At 37.0% G+C, this 20,145-nt stretch overlaps 2 protein-coding genes across 11 annotated transcripts in view; one reads left to right on the forward strand and one right to left on the reverse strand.

The window, feature by feature from the left end:
* LOC144038421 (gamma-aminobutyric acid receptor subunit alpha-5-like) overlaps window positions 1-20,145 on the reverse strand; it is a 37,601-nt gene that overhangs the window by 17,021 nt on the left and 435 nt on the right. For 2 of the 8 annotated variants that reach the window (XM_077550935.1, XM_077550952.1), the window contains exons 2-7: window positions 20,023-20,098; window positions 19,268-19,392; window positions 15,783-15,850; window positions 14,892-15,112; window positions 11,431-11,513; window positions 2,766-2,909 (exon numbers count right to left, since the gene is read on the reverse strand). In XM_077550935.1, coding sequence (XP_077407061.1) covers window positions 2,766-2,909; window positions 11,431-11,513; window positions 14,892-15,112; window positions 15,783-15,850; window positions 19,268-19,392; window positions 20,023-20,098 — 717 coding nt within the window. Of the gene's footprint in view, window positions 1-2,765; window positions 2,910-11,430; window positions 11,514-14,891; window positions 15,113-15,782; window positions 15,851-19,267; window positions 19,393-20,022; window positions 20,102-20,145 lie in introns of all 8 variants that reach the window. The other 6 variants (XM_077550925.1, XM_077550943.1, XM_077550961.1 and 3 more) reach the window with 3 other exon arrangements.
* LOC144038400 (gamma-aminobutyric acid receptor subunit beta-3-like) overlaps window positions 1-20,145 on the forward strand; it is an 80,024-nt gene that overhangs the window by 9,539 nt on the left and 50,340 nt on the right. The window lies entirely within an intron of this gene.

A 20,145-nucleotide genomic window follows, 5' to 3' on the forward strand; every position in this document is an offset into this window, starting at 1 on the left:
TGCATAAGCCTGATATCGATCCTGTTGATTGGAATCAGCTTGTGTTGGAAGTGAGAAACCTCCAAAACCTGCAGGACTCTGGCCCTCGAGGACCAAGATTGCCCATCTCTGCTCTAAAGTAAGAAAAATAGGTCATGTCGGACCAATGAATCTGACGGCCAAAATCAGAACATAAATTTGTAATTTCACAAGCAATCCTCAGATGAGCAAAGCAACTTGTACACGAAATTGACCTGGACGTCGTAATTTTACACACAACTAAAGTTACGGTTTGTTGAAAACAATACTAACATAGTCCAACATAAATCAAACATAAACATGCTGAATGCACACATTCAACAAACCACATGGATTAATGTCCTATAAATTTGTTAGCTGCGCCACGCAATACATTCTGGGAACAATATATATGCAAAACAGATATAACACACCTGGAACACATACGGGCAAACTGTTGCCGCGCTCCATTTGCATTTGTGTTATTTTTTTAACAATATATTTACAATTGAGCCCCGCAATTTAGGGCTAGCCTGCAAATAATGACGCCAATTCTTTGTAAGTTATATACCATGATTTTACCAGTCCGGCCCACTTGGTAATATATTTTCCTCCATGTGGCCCCTCGGCCAAAAATAGTTTGACACCCCTGCATTAGAGCACCTCATCCACAATTTACAAATGTCATGCGTTATAGTAATATATTACATTTAGGTTTTTAAGTAACGACTTAATATAAAGAGTTAATATATTTTTGTAATATTATTAAAGTTACTGACGTGTTATAATTTTGTGGCCACAAGGGGAAAAAAATCACAATTTATACGTGAAAAAGCCATCTTTTATAATATTAATAACATAAGCCGCTAATTAAAGCAATTTCTTGTAAATCGTAAATCATCAACAAAATGGGTGTCCGTCGTTGAATGACCTTCCGTCAATATTGATGGAATGCCCACCTACGCATATTAACTTATTCACTGCCATTGACGGCAAAAATTCATTTGAACTATTTCTATTAGTTTAACATTTTTTTCCACTTTTGCTAACAAGAGTATGAAAACCTAGAAAAAATATTGTAAATTTAGAACAGATATAAAATGTTTGATTATTCGTTAGTTAACAAGTGAAGTCATGTGATTAATTACAATTTTAACAATTTTACAAAAATTTTAATCGACTGACGGGCCTAATTAAAAAAATATGTATTAAAAATAAGGGGTGTTTAATCGTAATTAATCACATGCCAATTTTATATCTGTTATACATGTACAATAAAAAAGCTATGTTTTCATAAAAAATTTTAATGAAATGAAAAAAAAGTTAAACTAATAGTATGAATAATAATAATAATAATAATGAATTTTTGACGTCTATAGTCGTCAATGGCAGTGAATGAGTTAAGAACAACAACAATTTATTGTGTGTTGCTGACCTGGGTCAAATGTTTACATTGTTTTAGTAAAGGGCCAAGGTGAACCTTATAGTTGGTTGTGCACAATGAGAGCCATTCATAATTGAAATAATATTGTATAAATATCTACATGGAAAAATGATGCACTGCGTCAGTGGGCAATTTTGGGCTTGTGCATGCATTTTTTTAAAAGAATGCACACTTTTAATAATGATTCTACTACAAACTGGATGAACTTGTATTACAGTTCCATTTTACATAAGAGTATTAAGCAGATGCCTTTCAATAACCCCAACCCCCCACCCACCCTGCACCAACCCTCCACGTGTCACAGCTGTCCATTCTGACATCCACACAGGTTCATGTTCCTAAGCAAGATGAACAACTATTGCAGTTCTCAGATAATTAAATCGCATACATGCCAAAACTAACTCAGATGTTACCAGGTTGCCTCCAAGATGTCTTCCCTCACTTTGCAGATGTCTTAGTCAGGACAGTCATTAAGATAAATCGGTAGACTACTGCACACACACACACACACACACACACACTGGACAAATCAAGCAATCCCTCCCTGATCTGTGATGTCATCTTCTTACGCAAAAGCTGATGGGGCTGGTTGGATGGTGCCCGTGGGGGTGGGGGCGGGCGGGTGTTGCTTGAGGATTAATCCGAGGCTTCTCTCTGGTTCTGTGTGTGTGTGTGTGAGCATGTGAGTGTGTGTGCGCACAAGCGGCCTCACGCCAGGGATAAGTGTTGTTCTACAAGGCTGCCCAGGGCCCGTAGACAGCTGGTTGTGCGAGGGATAGGCTACTCTCACATACTGGCCTCCGCTCATTGACGCTGATCCCCCGATAATGTCGCCCACATTTACTATCGCCCTCACACGCTCATTTCTCCTTCTTTTAATCTAGAATTAGTTACATCACTTTATCGGGTGTTACCAATGGCACGCCGTGTGCAGTATGTCTTTCAGCAGGTAAAGAATAAACGTAACGTGTGTTACGTGTGATGGAGGGTTTGTTTACAGAGAAACGGCTCTCCATCGCTGCCTTTTGACCCCATTACTGGCTGTGTAGAGAGGATTTTGTTTGGCGGACATGCACACAAATAGCTTCTGGTAGAGACATGACAACTGGATTAATCAAATGCACTTTCATATTTATGTAAGAAAGTTTTGTAAATAGAATTATGGGTTTTCCGAGTCTAGCTGATTAATTGACAGAAAAGTCACCTTTTGGAAATGAAATATTGTAAGTTGGATGGATAAACTTCTGTCAGTAAACTTCTTGTCTTGTGTAAACTTGACCTTTGACCACCAAAAGTCCATTTTGCATTCATTCTGCACACCAACCTCTACTTGTGTTTATATCCTCTGTGCCAGCAGTCAGTCCAATCAGAAGGTACTGGTTGAGTCTGGACCCGTCGTCTGCCACCACTACGGACTTGGCAGCATCCTGAGTCCACGTGTAAACCACCTCAGACACAGGATAGGCATCTGACACAGAGACAGAGAATCAATGCATGTATCTTCATGCAGCAAATAAGTCCGCTATCTAACAACTATTGAAAAATACAAGGAGCAACATTTGTAAACACACACGTTTGTTGTTAGTGCACGTACGATTATTTCAGTGCGTACCCATCTAGGTCAGGGGTGACAGTGTGTCAGCCCACGCCAGACCAAGTCAGATTAACCTTCATCATGTGTTGCATCACTCTTGTGATGAAAAAGCTTTCCCGTATCTGTCATTTGCACCTTCAATGAAATACAACAACTTGATTGAACATCAATGTGTGCTTTTAGTCCACAGTTATTATTACTTAATCACAGATACAAATTGTGTATTGACCCAATGGAATTTGGTCGCTTAGACATGTTTAATTTGCTGTTATTTCACTACCCAGAGCAAAGTTTGCCACGGGATTTTGAACATAAAACTTGAGTGCCTTGAGCGTGATGACATGCTCATATTTTTAATAAGAACTGATTGGCTGGAATTACATGCCAGGTTATGTCAGTGGGCTGGTGAAATATTCCAATTTTGGATGACTGGTACGCCAATGGAAATAAAAATTAGAGCAAAAATAATGTTTCATTTTCCCAATCATCTGCGATTGGCTGCCAACCAATTCAGGATGAAGCTCATTTTCAGCCTAAGTCAGTTGGGTTACAGTAAATATGGAAATGTGTTGAAATGCTCATCCTTTATTCAATTGCCTTGAATAAACAAAAATAAATAAAATGATTATAATATATGTTATAGTGTTATAATTATATAGTTATATGTTATAGTATAGTTATAGTAATATGTGTTATAGTGTATTATAAATGCACTGCAAGGCTCAAAATGTATATTTTTTCTTTTTGAATCAGTTTTGATAATCAATGATTTCATTTGAGAAGCAACTTTTATAATCCATTGAGCAGATCAAAACTCAGGACCCTATGATGAATACAAACATAACACGACAGTACTACTGATATAAGTATTTTACACACGATAAATACTAGTTTACTAGCTTACTACTTACTAATTCTAGTGACGTTAAGACCACACACTAAACAAATGAACTTCAAAACTTTTGAATATGTTGACCACAAGACTTTTGATCCTGAAAATAACTTAGACCCTGATAATCATTTTTTCAAAAACAATGACTGTAGTTTCAATTGTGATTATTATATGGACGATCAATTCAACATGCGTATAAAAATGGAAAATGCACTTTCAGTTATCCATTTGAACAGCAGAAGTCTGTATCGAAACTTAAAAAAAATCAAAGAATATTTGACTAATTGCCATATCAGAAACATGGCTTGATAAAGATAAAATAAGTGACATGGCACTCGATGGATATGAATTGTTGCACTTAATAGAGAAAATAAAAAGGGAGGGGGTGTTACAGTGTGTTGCAGTATATGTGGACAAAGCTTATAGATGCAGTAGAGTTGAATGTTTAGCTAATATCATAGACAATGTAATGAAATATCTTACTATTGAAATACATATCAATAATGCACCTAATGTTATGATAAGTTGTGTCTATAGGACACCAGGATCTTCACTTGACATATTCAATTAAAAACTAGCAGATATGCTCAGTTACACAAATGAGTAAAAAAAACACAAATAATATGTGGTGAATTTGATATTGATTTGTTAAATTCAAACGGACATCTGAAAACTGATTTTATAAATACAATGTATAGTAACAGTCTTTTCCCTGCAATTATAAAACCTAGCAGAATAACAGTTGATACAGCCCCTCCAATTGATAATATATTTATAAATAAAATTGCCCATAAAATAGAGAGTGGACTTCTTATAAATGATATAATTGATCAACTTCCTGTCTTTGTAATCCTTCAAAACTATTTTGACAAAAAAAAGAAGAAGCAACAACTCACATATCAAAAATACGATTAAGAACACAACATTCCATAGCTGCCCTTAAAGAGGACCTAAAAAAATCAAAATTGGTCTGAGGTTTATGCACATGAAGATCCCAATATTGCATATAACGCTTTTCAGTCTATCATAAGCACTTTACAGGATAAACATTGTCTATTGATAAAAGTCATGGATTAAAAGTTACCTAGATAACAGATTTCAGTATTTGCAATTCAACAACATACAATCAAAACAATTGATGATCTCTCACGGCGTTCCCCAAGGGTCAGTGCTTGGCTCTAAGTTATTCATATTATATATAAACAATACCTGCTGTGCCTCCAAAATACTTAAAAGTGTTTTATTTGCTGATGACACAACTCTCTATTGCTCTGGAGAAAATCTGAAACAGCTTCTGATTGCGCTGGAAAATGAATTAAAAGCATTACAAAATTGGTTTGACACCAACAAATTATCTCTAAATTTAAACAAAACAAAGTTTATAGTTTTTGGCACGAGACAGGTCAAGCACCAAATCACAATTAAGAGTAGATTCTGATGAAATAGAAAGAGTGTATGAAAATAAATTTCTTGGTGTAGTTATCGATGAAACATTAAGCTGGAAGTCCCACATAGAGAATGTTAAGAGGAAAGAGTCCAAAATTATAGGGATCATTTACCAAACAAAGGATGTTTTGAATAAGAAGTCATTATATACATTATATTGCTCATTATTATTACCATATCTATCCTATTGTGTGGAAATATGGGAAAATGCTTACAAAGCAAATACTTACCCTCTTTTCAAATTACAAAAAAGAGCAATAAGAATTATTAACCAATCAAAATATACAGAACCAACAAATTCACTATTTATCGAATTAAACAAAATGAAATGTTATGATCTATGAGTTTAAAATGGCTCAAATAATGTACAAGGTACACAACAACCTACTTTGCCACAATATTCAGAAGCTGTTTGAAATCAGAGACAGTGACTATATGATTTGAGTGTCCTTAAAAAATTCTAAACAAGAACAAATGTTAAGCAAAGATGTGTTACAATTATAGGTGCAAATTTGTGGCAACATTTTGGAATTAACCTGAAAAGGTGTGAGTCACTGGTTGTGTTTGAAAGGATGTATAAAAATAAAGTACAACAACAATATTTAAATCAGATATAAGTCAGTAGAAATGTATAAAATAGAGTGCAATTAAAAATGTATGTGTAAGGCTTTGTGCTGATTTATATATCTGTAAAAAAATTTGCTTATCGACTAAATGTACAATACTGTAAAAAAACAAAACAAAAAAAACAATATTTTTATTTTAATTGTAGTATTTCTGTTGCTGGTTTATATATTCAATAAAGAAACAAAGTAGCAGACAGGCTGACGTCCTGGCTGACGTTCGCTGTAACGGTCAGTTAAACTTACGTTAAAGTAATGCAAGTTAATTCAGTTCCAGTTTCTGATTATGAGTTTCTCATCAGAGTCCAAACACTTATTACTTTTTCTGCTATTTTGCTATTCAAAGTTGGAAACGCTCCTCTTTAACGCAGTTAGTGTGTCACTCAAGCCCAATTACATGTCAGTCTACAATAGCATAGCAATTAGAATGACTTTCAACTTTCCCCATTTTCCCTTCATGAAAACAGTACTTTTATTATTGACTTAATAGTGACTTTGCAATGTGCAAAAAATAAGAAAAGTATTACTTCAAATAAGCAAAATTATCTGCCAACAGAACAAGAACATTTTACTTAAATTTACCTATAAGATTTTGAAAAATAAGAAAATAATACAAGGCCCATATCAAGCACTGCGGTCTTGAAAATAGTATTTTCAGACTAAAAACAAGTAATGTCAACTTTTTTCAAGCTGTAATAAACATAACTATTTTCTTAAAATACATGAGTATTTTCTTTTACGCTTGATAATATAGCCTGAGTGTCAAGCAGGGAGGTAAGACACCCCATTTTTTTTTGTCTTGACCCAGCCAGGAATTGAACCCACAACCTTCAAGTGAGATGTTAGGCACTCTACCACTAGACCACTGAGCTGGTACTACAAAAAAAAAGGAAAAAATGAGCTTAGTAATAAATATGACGAAATGAACCATATTGCACTCGCCTGTTTTCATACTTGTATTTTTTTTCATTATCTTATTACTAGATTATGCAAAATCTTAAAATGAGAAAACTCATGAAACCCCAGTTCAGGGCCTTTGATGTTGGTTAGTTGTCATCTTTAAAATGTGGGAAATGCTTGTTTTAATCCTCACAGTACTTACGACTGGCTGTTAACACTCAATGCCAAGACAGCTTGATCAAATAAGATAATTAACTAATAAGTATCTTAAAATTTAAGAAATTATATCATACTTAAGATTTTAGTTTTTTCAGTGCCGCGGTAGGTGACGTGAGCGCATGCGTTAAGCCCAGCAAGCTTTTTCGGACCTACTCAGCAGGTTGAACTAAATGCTACCTAATGCCTTTTGTTGAGGCGCGAAATGCAAATGTTGCCTTGTAAACTGCGGTGCGAAATTGCACCGGTAATGTACATAGGTGCAGATGGTAGGTTTGACAACTGGCCAATAACTCAACACCCAGCAATTGTCGGTCCCAATCCTGGATAAATAAATGGGTCTGTTGCTATAGGAAGGACATCACTGACTGAAAGTCACACTAACAATATACAGTAGTCTATAAAATAAAGTATATCCTTTTAACTGTCATTAATTGTTTTCGACAAATTAACAAACATGTTTAATGAAATACAATTGTAAATACAAACACCTTCCCACTAAAGGCAGCTGGTACACTCTGCAGCTGAATATATTAACACACTTGGCAGGCATCTGTATGACAAAGGTGAGGAAGGCCAAATGATGTAATGAATACATTGGCGTTGTTGGTTCTCACCTGCCTACTAGAGGCTTGTGTGGCTATGTCTTTAATTGGTCAATAGTTAGATTGGAATAATACTCTTTCACTGATTTGCATTACTCCCAAGAAGAGCTAATGACTTTGGCAGGCATGATGGCATACCTGTGCCAACTTTCCCACAATTCACACTAAGCACCTAACACTGTGTGCCAAAAAGGCTACCAGTCTTCTCACCAAACCTTCTGTGTGTGTCTGAAATATCAAGGATACAAATTCCGTCATCTGCTGAGATCAGTTTCATAAAGCTGTATTCGAGGTAGAGAGATGTTTTCTCACAGAGCAAACTCGACCATGCAACATTTTGTTTGTCTCTTTGCATGAGTACAAAGTAGGGCCACACCCTCAGATGAGCATTCAGCAAAAAAAAAAAAAAAAGAACATTAAACAAAAATAAAATAAAACATGCTTGCTGAACAAGATGCTGTGTGAAGTCCAGTGACTCATCCATGCATGATTGAGAACTGACTGTTGGAAAGCTAGCAGGTAAATTAGGATTTAGGTTCTGCAGGAGAGAGTAAAGGATTAATGGAATTTACCTAGGCCAAATTTAGAGCGGCTCTTTTCTTGCTTTAATTTGCACAAATTTTAGATAAATAAATATATGGTAGGAAATGTTAGAGGATTTATTTTTTTATTTATTTTTTGCTAAAAGTTTGTGTGATGTAACTTTTGACATCATTTTACATCACCAGAAAAAGCAAACACTTGCAGATAAGATTAACATCCAGTAATTTATGTTTTTTTTTTTCAAATCTCACACTAAGAGCAAAATTAATGGCGATGCTGGTTGTATGCTGCAACTAGATGCAAGAATTTCACATTACCATTACGTCAAATTATCTTTAAACAATTGCTGTGGGTGTTTAAAAAAAAGGAAAAAAGCCCTGTATCTGTAACACAATGAGCTGTGCCTAGGGAGCCAAGAGTTGAATTATCAAGTCACAACACTTAGACAGATTAGGCGTGGAAGGGCAGATTTGTCGGCGATAGATCTGAAACATTTTTCATCACAGCAGGAAATGGAAGATTGAGAGAAACCGCTGGCTTAGTGCTGTCGCTGATTACTTCAATAATGATCTCCTTGCATGTTGTGGAGTTAAGAGCATTGTGATGAGTGTGAACGAATGTTAAAATAGGTCCCATCCTTAGGTCCCATACTATCAAAATCTAAGCAAGCAAGAGTGCTCATTGGGTGGCCATGCAGTCACGCGGTGTCACCATGGAGGTGTTTCGGCAAAAAAACTAAACAAAACCAAAACACTACAGTGTACACCGAAGATGAGCTAAGGAACATGGCTTTGTTTGCACTGCACACAATTTTTCTACAGGGGGGCCGGACCAGCGCTTGTGGCCACTTCAGAGCGCACGGTAGCTGGCCACAATTCCACCGATGGCTCGCTGAATTCCAGCCGAGTCAACACAACGAAAATACATGGTTGACACAAGATGTCCACATATGTCAGGACCTAACCAATCACAGGAAAGATGTTTTCCATACCAAATTAAGTAAAATATGTATTTATTTATTTTTTTCTTTGCCCTCTTGTGGTTCCATCAGGTGATGTCGTTAATATTTGCCAACTGTGGGCATCAAGGAGATTTGAGACTCTTTTGTAATTAAGGTCTATATAAATAAACTTGACTTGACTTGACTAGAGATCAAAGCAAAGCTCATTTACATATTAAATTTTATTTTAATATTAGTGAGAAAGTCAACAACACTGATTTTTCTTACCAATGAAAATAGCTTGGAAAAGGCCATCCTCCTCATTTACAAGCCAAAATTTCTAACAAACTCAATTATTTCAAAAAACAAAAAACAGTGGAATGTGACGTTTATTGTCAGAAAAGAACAAAACGCATGACAGATGATGGTTTGTGCAAAACAGATAGTAAAATGTAATGCAGCAGATTATTGCTATAATGTACACACCTCTCACCTGCAGGGCATTCCACTAAGGCGATTAGGTATGAGTTTGCCTTAGGAATCCCAAGTGGCCCCTTACACCGTAATTGGATTGCAGTCAATTGTGCTTCTCATATATAGTGACACTGGCTGGACTGCGTCCCACAGAAATCTGGAGATTAGAGCATCATCCTTTTAGCCCAAGAAGCTCGGAAGGTGTGGCATTTGGCCAGATCTGTTTTTATAAACCCTCCAAGGGTCACCGCAGTGTTATACACGCCCTCGTCAGTAGGACAAGCGCGCATTATTATGGGCAAGCTCGACTGATGGCTGGCCTAATTCAGTTGGTTAACATGTAGTAATCCTTACTTCTTCATTGACCTGCCAACAAATACTTGTGAACCACTTACGCCAAAGCGCACATGACAGATCATCTTCTGTGATTGTGCAATTCAACAAAAACACCGACATCATGAATCTCACTTGTTCAAGGGAAAGTCAACCCCCCCCAAAAAATGTTTTGACAATAATATGTACGATGCAGCCCCACTAGTTTAAATATAGCATTCTGTTAAATATTGCATTAGTGGAATATGAGTTAAGCAGCAAAATCCAGCTGTTTTTAGCCATCTCAGGGGGCGAACATTTTGTCACTTGCTGTCGACTAAAGATTACATCAGTGTTGCGCAGATCTCAGGTAACAACTAATCATAGCGCAGCTTCAGAAAACAGGTGAGCTCTGATTCTTTAGCCTGGCAAGCCACACCCACAAAGAAAGTGGTTGTGGCTTGCCAGGCTTGACAGGCGTCTATAGTCAGCGATTTGACACCGGCCGAAAACTAATTTGTCTAACGATGTTCGAATATCAAAACAAAGTGACTTATGACATCATGAACTTTCAAGTTTTTCCCGCAACAACGACATAGGTCATTCACTACTGTCTCGCTTCGGCTAGTAGCCATGTTGGATTTTTACTCCGTCTCTGCAAAAAAATAAAAAATAAAAGACTTCAACAAGTTGCTTTTCTGACGTTATGGCCGCTCTTCGCTCATTGTTTCATTCCACTGTCTGTTAGATCAGGTTTGCCCCGCCTCAGAAATGCGACTGATAGGGCGGTTGATTTCGAGGCTACTGATTCTTCATCTTCAGTCGACATCAAGTGGCAAAATGGCCACCCCCCGAGATGGATAAAAACGGCTGAATTCTTCTTCATAACTCATATTCCAAAATTGTAATATTAATCAGAATGTCATGTTTAGACTAGTGAGGTCACATATAGCCTAACATATTATTGTCAAGAAATGTTTAAGGTTCATTTTTTAAATGTGCTAACAACATAAGCTCTCACTTCAACTTGTTGTTCTGTTTTTGCTCATTTGACCAAAATGTAACTAGTTGTCGAAACTAAATTACTACACTGCAATTGTTCCTAATGTACAGACTTACTGACTACAACAGTATTACTGACACAATTTGCTCTTTTGACTAGTCACTCCAAACCATCCCATTTAGAGCAGTAGCTATACCCAAAACGTTAATATTTTATGTTATTTACAGTACAACCCTATTGACTAAATTAAAGACCGGCTAAATGCAATAGCGGCCGGGTTTTATTGCCAATAGTAACTCACAAATCAATAAATAAAGCTTGCTAAAATGACGATGTTTGACCTCTGACTAACGTGAGACAATGTTGACATGGATGTCGACTCGCATTGATGTGACGTTGTGACGTTACTTAAGCGAGAGTGAACCAAAACAATGTACTCACAGCTGCCAAACTTCAGCGGACAGGCGTGGGCGTCCATTGGAAAATCCTCCAGTTGCATGGGACACTCGGCTAATATTGTCAGTCTGCGGCGAAATGAAAGGGGAAAGTAGGAGTTTACTTTTATTTTTTTATTTTATTTTTTTAAATAAAAAAAAATATATATATATCCTGGGGGAGGGTGGGAGGCGTATAGTGGGGGATTCATCTACTGTAAAAGCATTTTTGATAGTGCCAATAGTGATTGTTCCGTTTTCATTTCCATGTTTTACTTGAGATGACAGCCCCGCCACCTAGTGGTCACTTTCTCGTTTACAGCTTCCCCTCATGAATTGTTTGACTTGATTTAAAAAATACATAATACAGTAGTACAATGACAATAACTACTTTTTGTAGCTACAGCATGGTCATATAATATTATTAAACAACTTGTTGAAACCACTTAATTTTTAAACCTTGGTGATTAGCCTAAGCAGGTGATTAACCAAGCCTCTCTACTTTCTTATACCTCTTCATATTTTCTCCATATTTATTTTTGAGCTAGATTATTTATTCTGCTCCAAATTTTCTCACCACAGTTTGTTGCAAGTGTTGTAGGTAGACTTTTTATATTTTTATATATTTCTTGGAATCAATGCATCATACAAAAATAAGATGTGTACCAGATGAAAGACCAAAGTCTAAGGTATATTTTTGTATACATATGATTTTCATACTTTGTATCAGTTTGGAGTTATTATCTCTAAAATATAGGTAGTGAATATGTGACATGTTGCCCCACCAATAAAATTGTCTTTGTTCTCCTGTTTATTGTTTTGTTTTTTGTTTTTACAGCCAGAGAAATTGTTTATCATTGATCTAGAAAATTTAGCATAGTCATTGATCAAACTTTAACATAAAATATCATGAAATGGATTAAAGTCCTTAGGAACTGCTGGCATGTAGGTCATACCTCTCAGCCTCAAATGCCTGTTTTGCCTCCCTTAAACTGCAAATTTGAGATTTCAAAAAAATTAAGCATTTTGTTTAATAGATGGATGGATGGATGGATGGATGGATGGCTGGACGGATGGATGGATGGAAGGACGGATGGATGGACGGACTGATGGATGGATGGACAGGTGGATGGATGGACAGATGGATGGATGGACAGATGGATGGATGGCTAATCATGAAACTTAAACCAGTCCTGACATTTGGGCATAATGCAGTTCCAACAACTGGAAATCAATTTTGGAGCAACGAAACAAAACATGGCAAATTAATTTCCTCATTCATCAGACTCCATCATCTGAAGAAAAAATCTAGCATGCGTAAACCGAGTTGCCAGATGTGCATTTTTCATTGGCCCATTCTTTGCATATGTGACAACAAACCCCAACATGACTGAGACAAGTTGCCCCAAACTACCATGTTGGCTATTACTTTCTCTAGTTGAAAGTTATCTTAAAACAGAGCAGTGACTGAGGAATGACAAGATGTCTGAATCTCTCCTCTAACAAGTTCACATGATTTGCTGCTAGAATTTGCATATTTACGACACCTGTTTCAAAATACATGAAGTTGAAAATTTTTACTTTGTGTTGTGCATAACAGATAACAAGCCCTCATCTCAGCTCACAATGTGTTATTCTCTTCTCAGACAGTACACAACCCCTGACCATTTATACGAAGACAACTAGTATTCCACTTTTTCGTTGCGCCCTCTGGTGGAGAAGAAAATTGCAATGTGACAACTTACCCGTGATACAACTAGCCTCGGTCTCCCAAGTCCCTACATGTCTATCTTAATAGATTAAGTTCAAATTCCACATAATCAGAAAATGTTAAAACTTTAGAGTATATGAGCAGCGGGTTTGTGTGGTGACGAAATCCAACATTTTCTCACAGTTTGATTTTGCAATGTAAACAAGGCTGTAATGAATTCTCATAAATAAGAAAAAATAGCTGAGCAGTAATAAATTTATAAAACATATTGAATAAAAGTCCCCTGTTTGCATCCTGTGCCTTACATGAAAATACTGTATACATAATTTCACTGACGCAATGAATGAAGGTCAGTGAACTTTATTTATTCAGTGGAGCACAAAGGAATAACTTAACCTCATTCAAAGAAATCTTATTTTTCCCAGGAGCTTTACACTGGTCTGAAAACTGTAACCAAGATGTGGTGAGATCCTTTGGGACATGTTTATTTCCATGTTCCAATGCATCCTGCGCACAGACGTAGGCTGCAGCAGAAGGCCTCAAGACTCAAATGGACAAACTGGAGGCCATTGCATTCCACACCAGTGCAAGATTAACCAATTGCATTACTGCGCCCGAAAACCAAAAACAGTGTATTGAGTACAGTGAATGCCTTATCTTATTTTCATGACCAATAGCAATAATTGTGTTCACACGTAAAGGTCGATTTTGTGATTGTAAAGAAATAAGAGGGGGAAAAAAGTTTCCATGTGGATGACTGGGGGTGGCTACATCATGATCCACAAGTGACGTAGTGTGTAACTTCTCGTCCAAAGAGAGGACAAACAGCCAAATTGTGTTTATCTCAGTGTACACGTTTTTTGCCCCAAATTTAAGCTTTCAACAAACATGCATTAAAATGTAATAAAAAAAATGACCAGGACATGTAGACATGTGTTACTGATATCAAAATAAGTGTATTGAAATGTAGGCCTTACATGTTGTGCCTGTTTAAGTGGATGTTTAAGTTATTGGTGTTATTTGCATTTAAATGTGAACTATTTTAAGGGTTTAGATGTGTGTTTGAAAATCACCAAGTATTTTTATGTTTTGGAGAATACATTTATGTTCATGCAGTTGTCTTTTCAGTGGATCAAAATAGTTGTATTCATGTTCCAAGCAGATATTTTCTTTTTTTTCCTCATGAAAACCGTAACGTCATATTTGCAAAATCATAAATAAATGTTATGAAAAGAAAAAGGAAATGACCAATTTCAATACTGTTTGACAGGTGGGATACGCAAATTGAAACTTTTTTAGGGTTAGGGTTTTGAATTTTAATCAAACAATTGAAAAAAAAATGGCTAAACGCCACAGATATTACAGGATCATTGGTAATATGACTCCTCAGTGGGCAGTATATAAGAAGATCTATACTTTTCCCAACCCCTTGCCTTGCTAATCACTACTCCAAATTTACAGGAGTTATATCTAAAATGTTTAACAATAAAACAGTAAATATCGTAAATATTTGAAGGGAAAACGAACCCTGAACGTCAGCAATGCTGCTAACGTATTCCGTGTGTTTACTGCAAACTAAATGTGTCAAGAGCAAGTCCAAAAACAACCACTGGGTGTCACTGTGGTATTCTTCAAATAATTTCTGCTTACAATCTTTCCAAAACTCTTTGAGTTGACCTCTTCGTTTCAATAACTGTTGTTCTGTTTTTATTTTAGAATCTTATAAATACTGATGCATTATCTGGGTTAGGACCCACCTCATAGTGTAAAGCAGAGTGCCATCATCAGTGAGTCTCAGCAGCTTGTTTGGCGTGGTCATGTTGTGAGCAATGGACTTCTTGCCATTGAGGAAGAACGTGTCAGGTGTCCAAATATTGCTGGCAAGCAGGTTGTTCAAGGACAACTTCTCCATCGGCCCTTTGAAGCACAGGCGCTCGTCCTTCCAAGTCTGGCGGAAGAACACATCAATGGTGTATTCCTGGGAGGAAACACCAAAGAGAATGAGGAGAAATATGAACAACATTGAACATGGTTCTTCTTCTTAGCGTTCTTGAATCCACTCTGGCTGACATTGAAAGAGATCAAAGTGAGAAGCAGGATTCTGTAAGAAATATGAGCCTCCAAGCAGATCACATATTTCATCAAGCAAACCATACAGTGGGATTTTTAGTGGGGAACCTAACAAAGGCCCTAACCATCATCTAAATAATCACACACTCTAGGAAACAAGCAGATTTTACTTGAAAGGGTCTCACAGTTGTTTGCTTATACCAATTTGTACTCTGGAAATGTAATCTTTTACAGCTTATATTTTGTATTATTTGCCATGGAAAATGGTCCAAATCATTTCCTTACAATTCGACACAATTCTAGATTGTGATGCGTGCACATTACATATCCACACCTCTGTCAATTTCGGTCTCTAACCATTGTCTTTTCAGAGAGGGATACTGGAGCACCTATTAAAAAATGTAATAATAGAGGACTCCACTTTTTTTCTTTTTGCTTCATCATGTGGAACTTTAAAGTTCATAAGCGATCGGCTTATTAAGGGCATAAATCATTCCGCAAGTTATTAAGGCTTCATCATGGGAATACTATCAGCAGGAATTGCCTAACTATAATGACCTATATGAAGGTGAACTCACCATTTCTGTGTCAGAGACTGGGCCAAAGCTTGTGACAAAAATATCTGTCTTGATCTCTGTGACGTTCTCTGTTGAGAGAACATGGAGAAAGCTTCACTTCACAACTGGGGCTAAATTTGGAACACAATCGGATCATTTATATATTTATTTGTTTGCAGAATAGCAAACGAGACAACATTCAAGAAGATATCCAATCCATTTCAATGCAAATGTGTATGTTAAGCAAGTAGCTATGTTGAAAAAAGGAGGAACGGGCAAGAAAAGAAACTCCTAGAAGAAAAAATATGTATAGAAAGCAGCAGCAGCAGCAAAATTAAGCAAATAAAAATACTGTGCATTGTAAAGACAACACAAGCAAGGCTTAAACACAAAACAAAATTATGTGCACAACTATTGACAAACTTCAGAGTAGCATTATTGAAAAGGCACCATATTTACTCTCATTAGTGTTTGTAAAAAGCTGCAACTATGTTTTTGGTATTGATCTGCCAGGGCTACTGCTACTGAATAATTGGATCTCATTTGAAAGACAATTTATTACAGTACAGTCTGTTAAAAACGAGCCACCTTAAAGCTGCTCTTTGTAACAATTTGGCTAAAAATATCTTTACAATAGTCTTTTTTGTATTTGACCATTTATGACTGAAACGTGTTCTAATTAGTAGATTAACAGTTTAGCCGTTCTCAAAGGGTACTCTTGCAAGCTTTTGGATAATAGTTTTCAGACTGGATTCGGGTTCAAATTTCACGCCCTATGTCTGTAGATAAGACGTCATGTGCGCATTGTGTACGTGAAGAAGGGTGTGTTTCAATTTTTTGGGCCACAGGTGGCATTAACGATTCGAAATCGAATTTTCAGCGTTCAGCATCTTTAAATAAAAAAAATACAGAATGGCAATTTTATAATAATCTGATTTGCTGCTTGATACATACTAAACAGTGGTCGCATATCAGGTGTTCTAAAATGTACACTTTTTTCCTGTCAATATGTTTGGTGCCATAATACAATCTGGGGCACTGTGTAACACCACCAGATTCCTCCTCAATACATATCATTTTATTTGCGGCAAGCTCTGATTGATTGTCATGTAGAGCGAGGCTCTTGTTATCCTCTGGTGGACGGAGATCTTGAGTGTTTTCTTCCTCTCTATTTACTGTATGTACCCTCTCGTCATTGTCGTGATTGTTGCTAGGATGTGAGGGCAGGTTTTTGCCGTCTAGTAGAAAGCAGCCTCACTTCTTCCTTATATAGAGCCATCTGTGTATGTATTCATACAAGTACATTACCATAATATAACTATAGAGACACAGGGTAACAATGCACATTAAGAGATCAATGGCTTAGTGAAAGCTTTCAGTTTATCACCTCATAGAAAAGAATATCTTTAGATGGCAGTGTGGTTTGCTCCTGTTGCCAAGGCGAACATCGTGACGAGAACACTCATGTTGTGCTTGCAGTGACGTACCCTCTCATCATTAATGCCATTTAACTTGCACAAATCCACCAGTCACCTGCCAATAACTTGCTTTTCCCAAAAATGACTTACAGTTTTTCTCCATAGGTTTGGTACATTTCTTGAAACTGAGATGACGTTTTCAAAACTGCAAGCTCATTTGGCCAAACAGATTTACATTTGTGCACAACCTACTAGTTCATGAGCAAAAGCACATATCTATCCCAAAACTGCTCACACATGGTTCACTCCAAGTTCCTTTCCCAAACAAAGAGTCGGTACAGTCACAACTGCAAAGATCCTTCTCAATTGCTTTGGCTCATCTGCATTCACTTAGTTCTCTTTGCCAAAAAGAACTTGGATGATTTTGCACAACTCTTTGGATCGTCTGCAAAAGCTCACATCTCTCCCAAAACAGCTCACCTATGTGTCAAAATCAAATTTCTATGTCATACAAGTAGTCAGTGCCCCCAAAACGCATCGATCCTTTGCATTCTGTGAGCACCACAAGTCAAAATCATTAAATGTTTTCTCACAACAGCTAACAAAATACAATTATATATAAAACTGAGGAGAAAAAAAGGATTTTACAAGAGCAGTATTCAAAGTTTTGCGGTTTGACATACTCACAGGCAAGGAAATGCAACAGTTTTTTATTCACACAAAGTTAATTACACATTAGAGTGCAACAAAAAAAAGTGTGAGCCGAATTCGGTATATTTATGAAAAACTAATAACGAAAATTTATACCTAGCACAAAGCGTAAATGTACTACTACTGTAACACTTTCACTACACAGTAAATTCCGTTGAGTAAATTTGACTCTAGAGTGGGACCAAATAGACTCCGTTTCAGAGTATTATTTACACTTGAAAGAGAGTCAAATAAAGAATTGAAAAATAGATAAATAAAAGTCACTCAAGAGTTGAGGAACGAACTCACGACCTTCAGCTTTGGAGACAGACGATCGACACCCTGAGCCACGCAGCTCCTGCTGTGTGCTAGTATATCACTCGTGTCAACTGTAATCTTCTTAACTCCGAGACCAAAAACATCTTGGAGCTAAGCAAACAGTAGAAGTGGCGTAGCTCAGGTGGTACTGCGGCCGTCCCCCAACCTGAAGGTTCCTCAACCCTTCAGTGACTTTTATTATTTTTGTCAATTCTTTATTTTACTCTCTTCCAAGTGTAAATATTACTCTAAAACGCAGTCCATTTGGTTCTACTTAACTTAGAGTCAAATTTACTCTCAATAGAGTCAAATTTACTCTACAGAATTTACTGTGTAGTCACTATTGTCACCTTTCTCCTCTTGACCATCCATACGCTGCTCTCTGTTTGGCCAAAGGTTTTCATCCACGTCACAGCAATGCAGCGAGGAGGAAAAAAACGGCGTAAATTTCTCAACCATCCTCTACACTGATATGCTGGACAAATTTTGACAAATAAACAGATGATTTTGGATATTATGACTTACACACTGAAATCCTGCTGACATGTTTTGAAGAGGATAGCCATTAGACTGAACAACAACTAATCCAACTCGATCAGCAAGATCTATTCATTTGGAAAACGTGCTAAATGTGGGCAGATTGTGCTAACTGTAGGCTAAATGTACACAACCATTAGCACAGATCCACTGAGGCAATTGAGACATGTTCTAAGACATTGGCAATTTGATGAAAGCAATGAGAAATGACATTCAGTTGAGACCAAGTGTAAGGTAGTTTTGGGATTTATCCATGGTATTTTGAAAATGTCATCTCATTTTCAAGAAATGTGCCAAACCTATGGATAGATAGATAGATAGATAGATAGATAGATAGATAGATAGATAGATAGATAGATAGATAGATAGATAGACAGATAGACAGACAGACAGACAGACAGACAGACAGACAGACAGATAGATAGATAGATAGATAGATAGATAGATAGATAGATAGATAGATAGATAGATAGATAGATAGATAGATAGATAGATAGATAGATGGATGGATGGATGGATGGATGGATAGATAGATAGTCTTACCTCCAAGTCCAGGCCGCAGCCTGTTGTCATAACCATCAAGGAGCCCATCCAGTATCCTGGTGAAGACTGTACTGTTGTCGCTGGTGGCCGCTTCCTTTTGAGCCCCCGGAGAAGACTGACAGCCGCTGCGAGGGGAATGTTAAAGTCAAAGTTAACCGCCTCAAGTTTGTTAAATTGTGTACACGTCAAATGTTGTGTGGTTAAACGTGATCTACTGCATGGCCAACATTAGCTTTGTTGTGTTGGAATTGTGAATATAATCAAATTAAGATGCATTTTGTAAAGATTTTGCGCACAAAAAAAATCAATTTGAAAAGTTTATTTCATTAAATTCAGTATAACAAGAATGAAGGATGCTTTGGGGCGACACTCGTCCGTGACTACAAGAAAAATAATGCAGAACAATCATCCGAACAGAACTGAAAGTATGCTACAGAGTCCGATCTGAATGTGCGCGCCGACCCACTGATGAGATTGGGCTATTCTGCTGATTTACTGACAGCAGCTGCCAAGGATCCTTGTGCACTCAAGGCATGGTGTAACTGTGGAGAAAGGAAATGTCATCAATCACTAAGAAGGAGGCAGAGCTGAAAGGAAAGCTCAGCAAAAGGTCCTCTGATATCCAAGAGCTTCTTTTATAAATTGATTATGTAATACAGATGAATTACTTCTTAGTTGGTCATAGTTGCTTAAGTGAGTGTAAGGAATGTTCACGTGAGCATGATGCAGGCGAGTTAAAGTTAAATTCAGTTTACCCATTTTTGCATCCCAACAGAAGGAGGGTAAGTAGAAGCCGCGCCATGCAGGCTGACATCCTGCTCACTTTCTTTGCTGCTGGAACATGTACAAACAACAACAAATGAAACGGCAGCACTAAA

Source organism: Vanacampus margaritifer, chromosome 1 (genome assembly GCF_051991255.1).
Source record: "Vanacampus margaritifer isolate UIUO_Vmar chromosome 1, RoL_Vmar_1.0, whole genome shotgun sequence".
Classification (NCBI taxonomy): Eukaryota; Metazoa; Chordata; class Actinopteri; order Syngnathiformes; family Syngnathidae; genus Vanacampus; species Vanacampus margaritifer.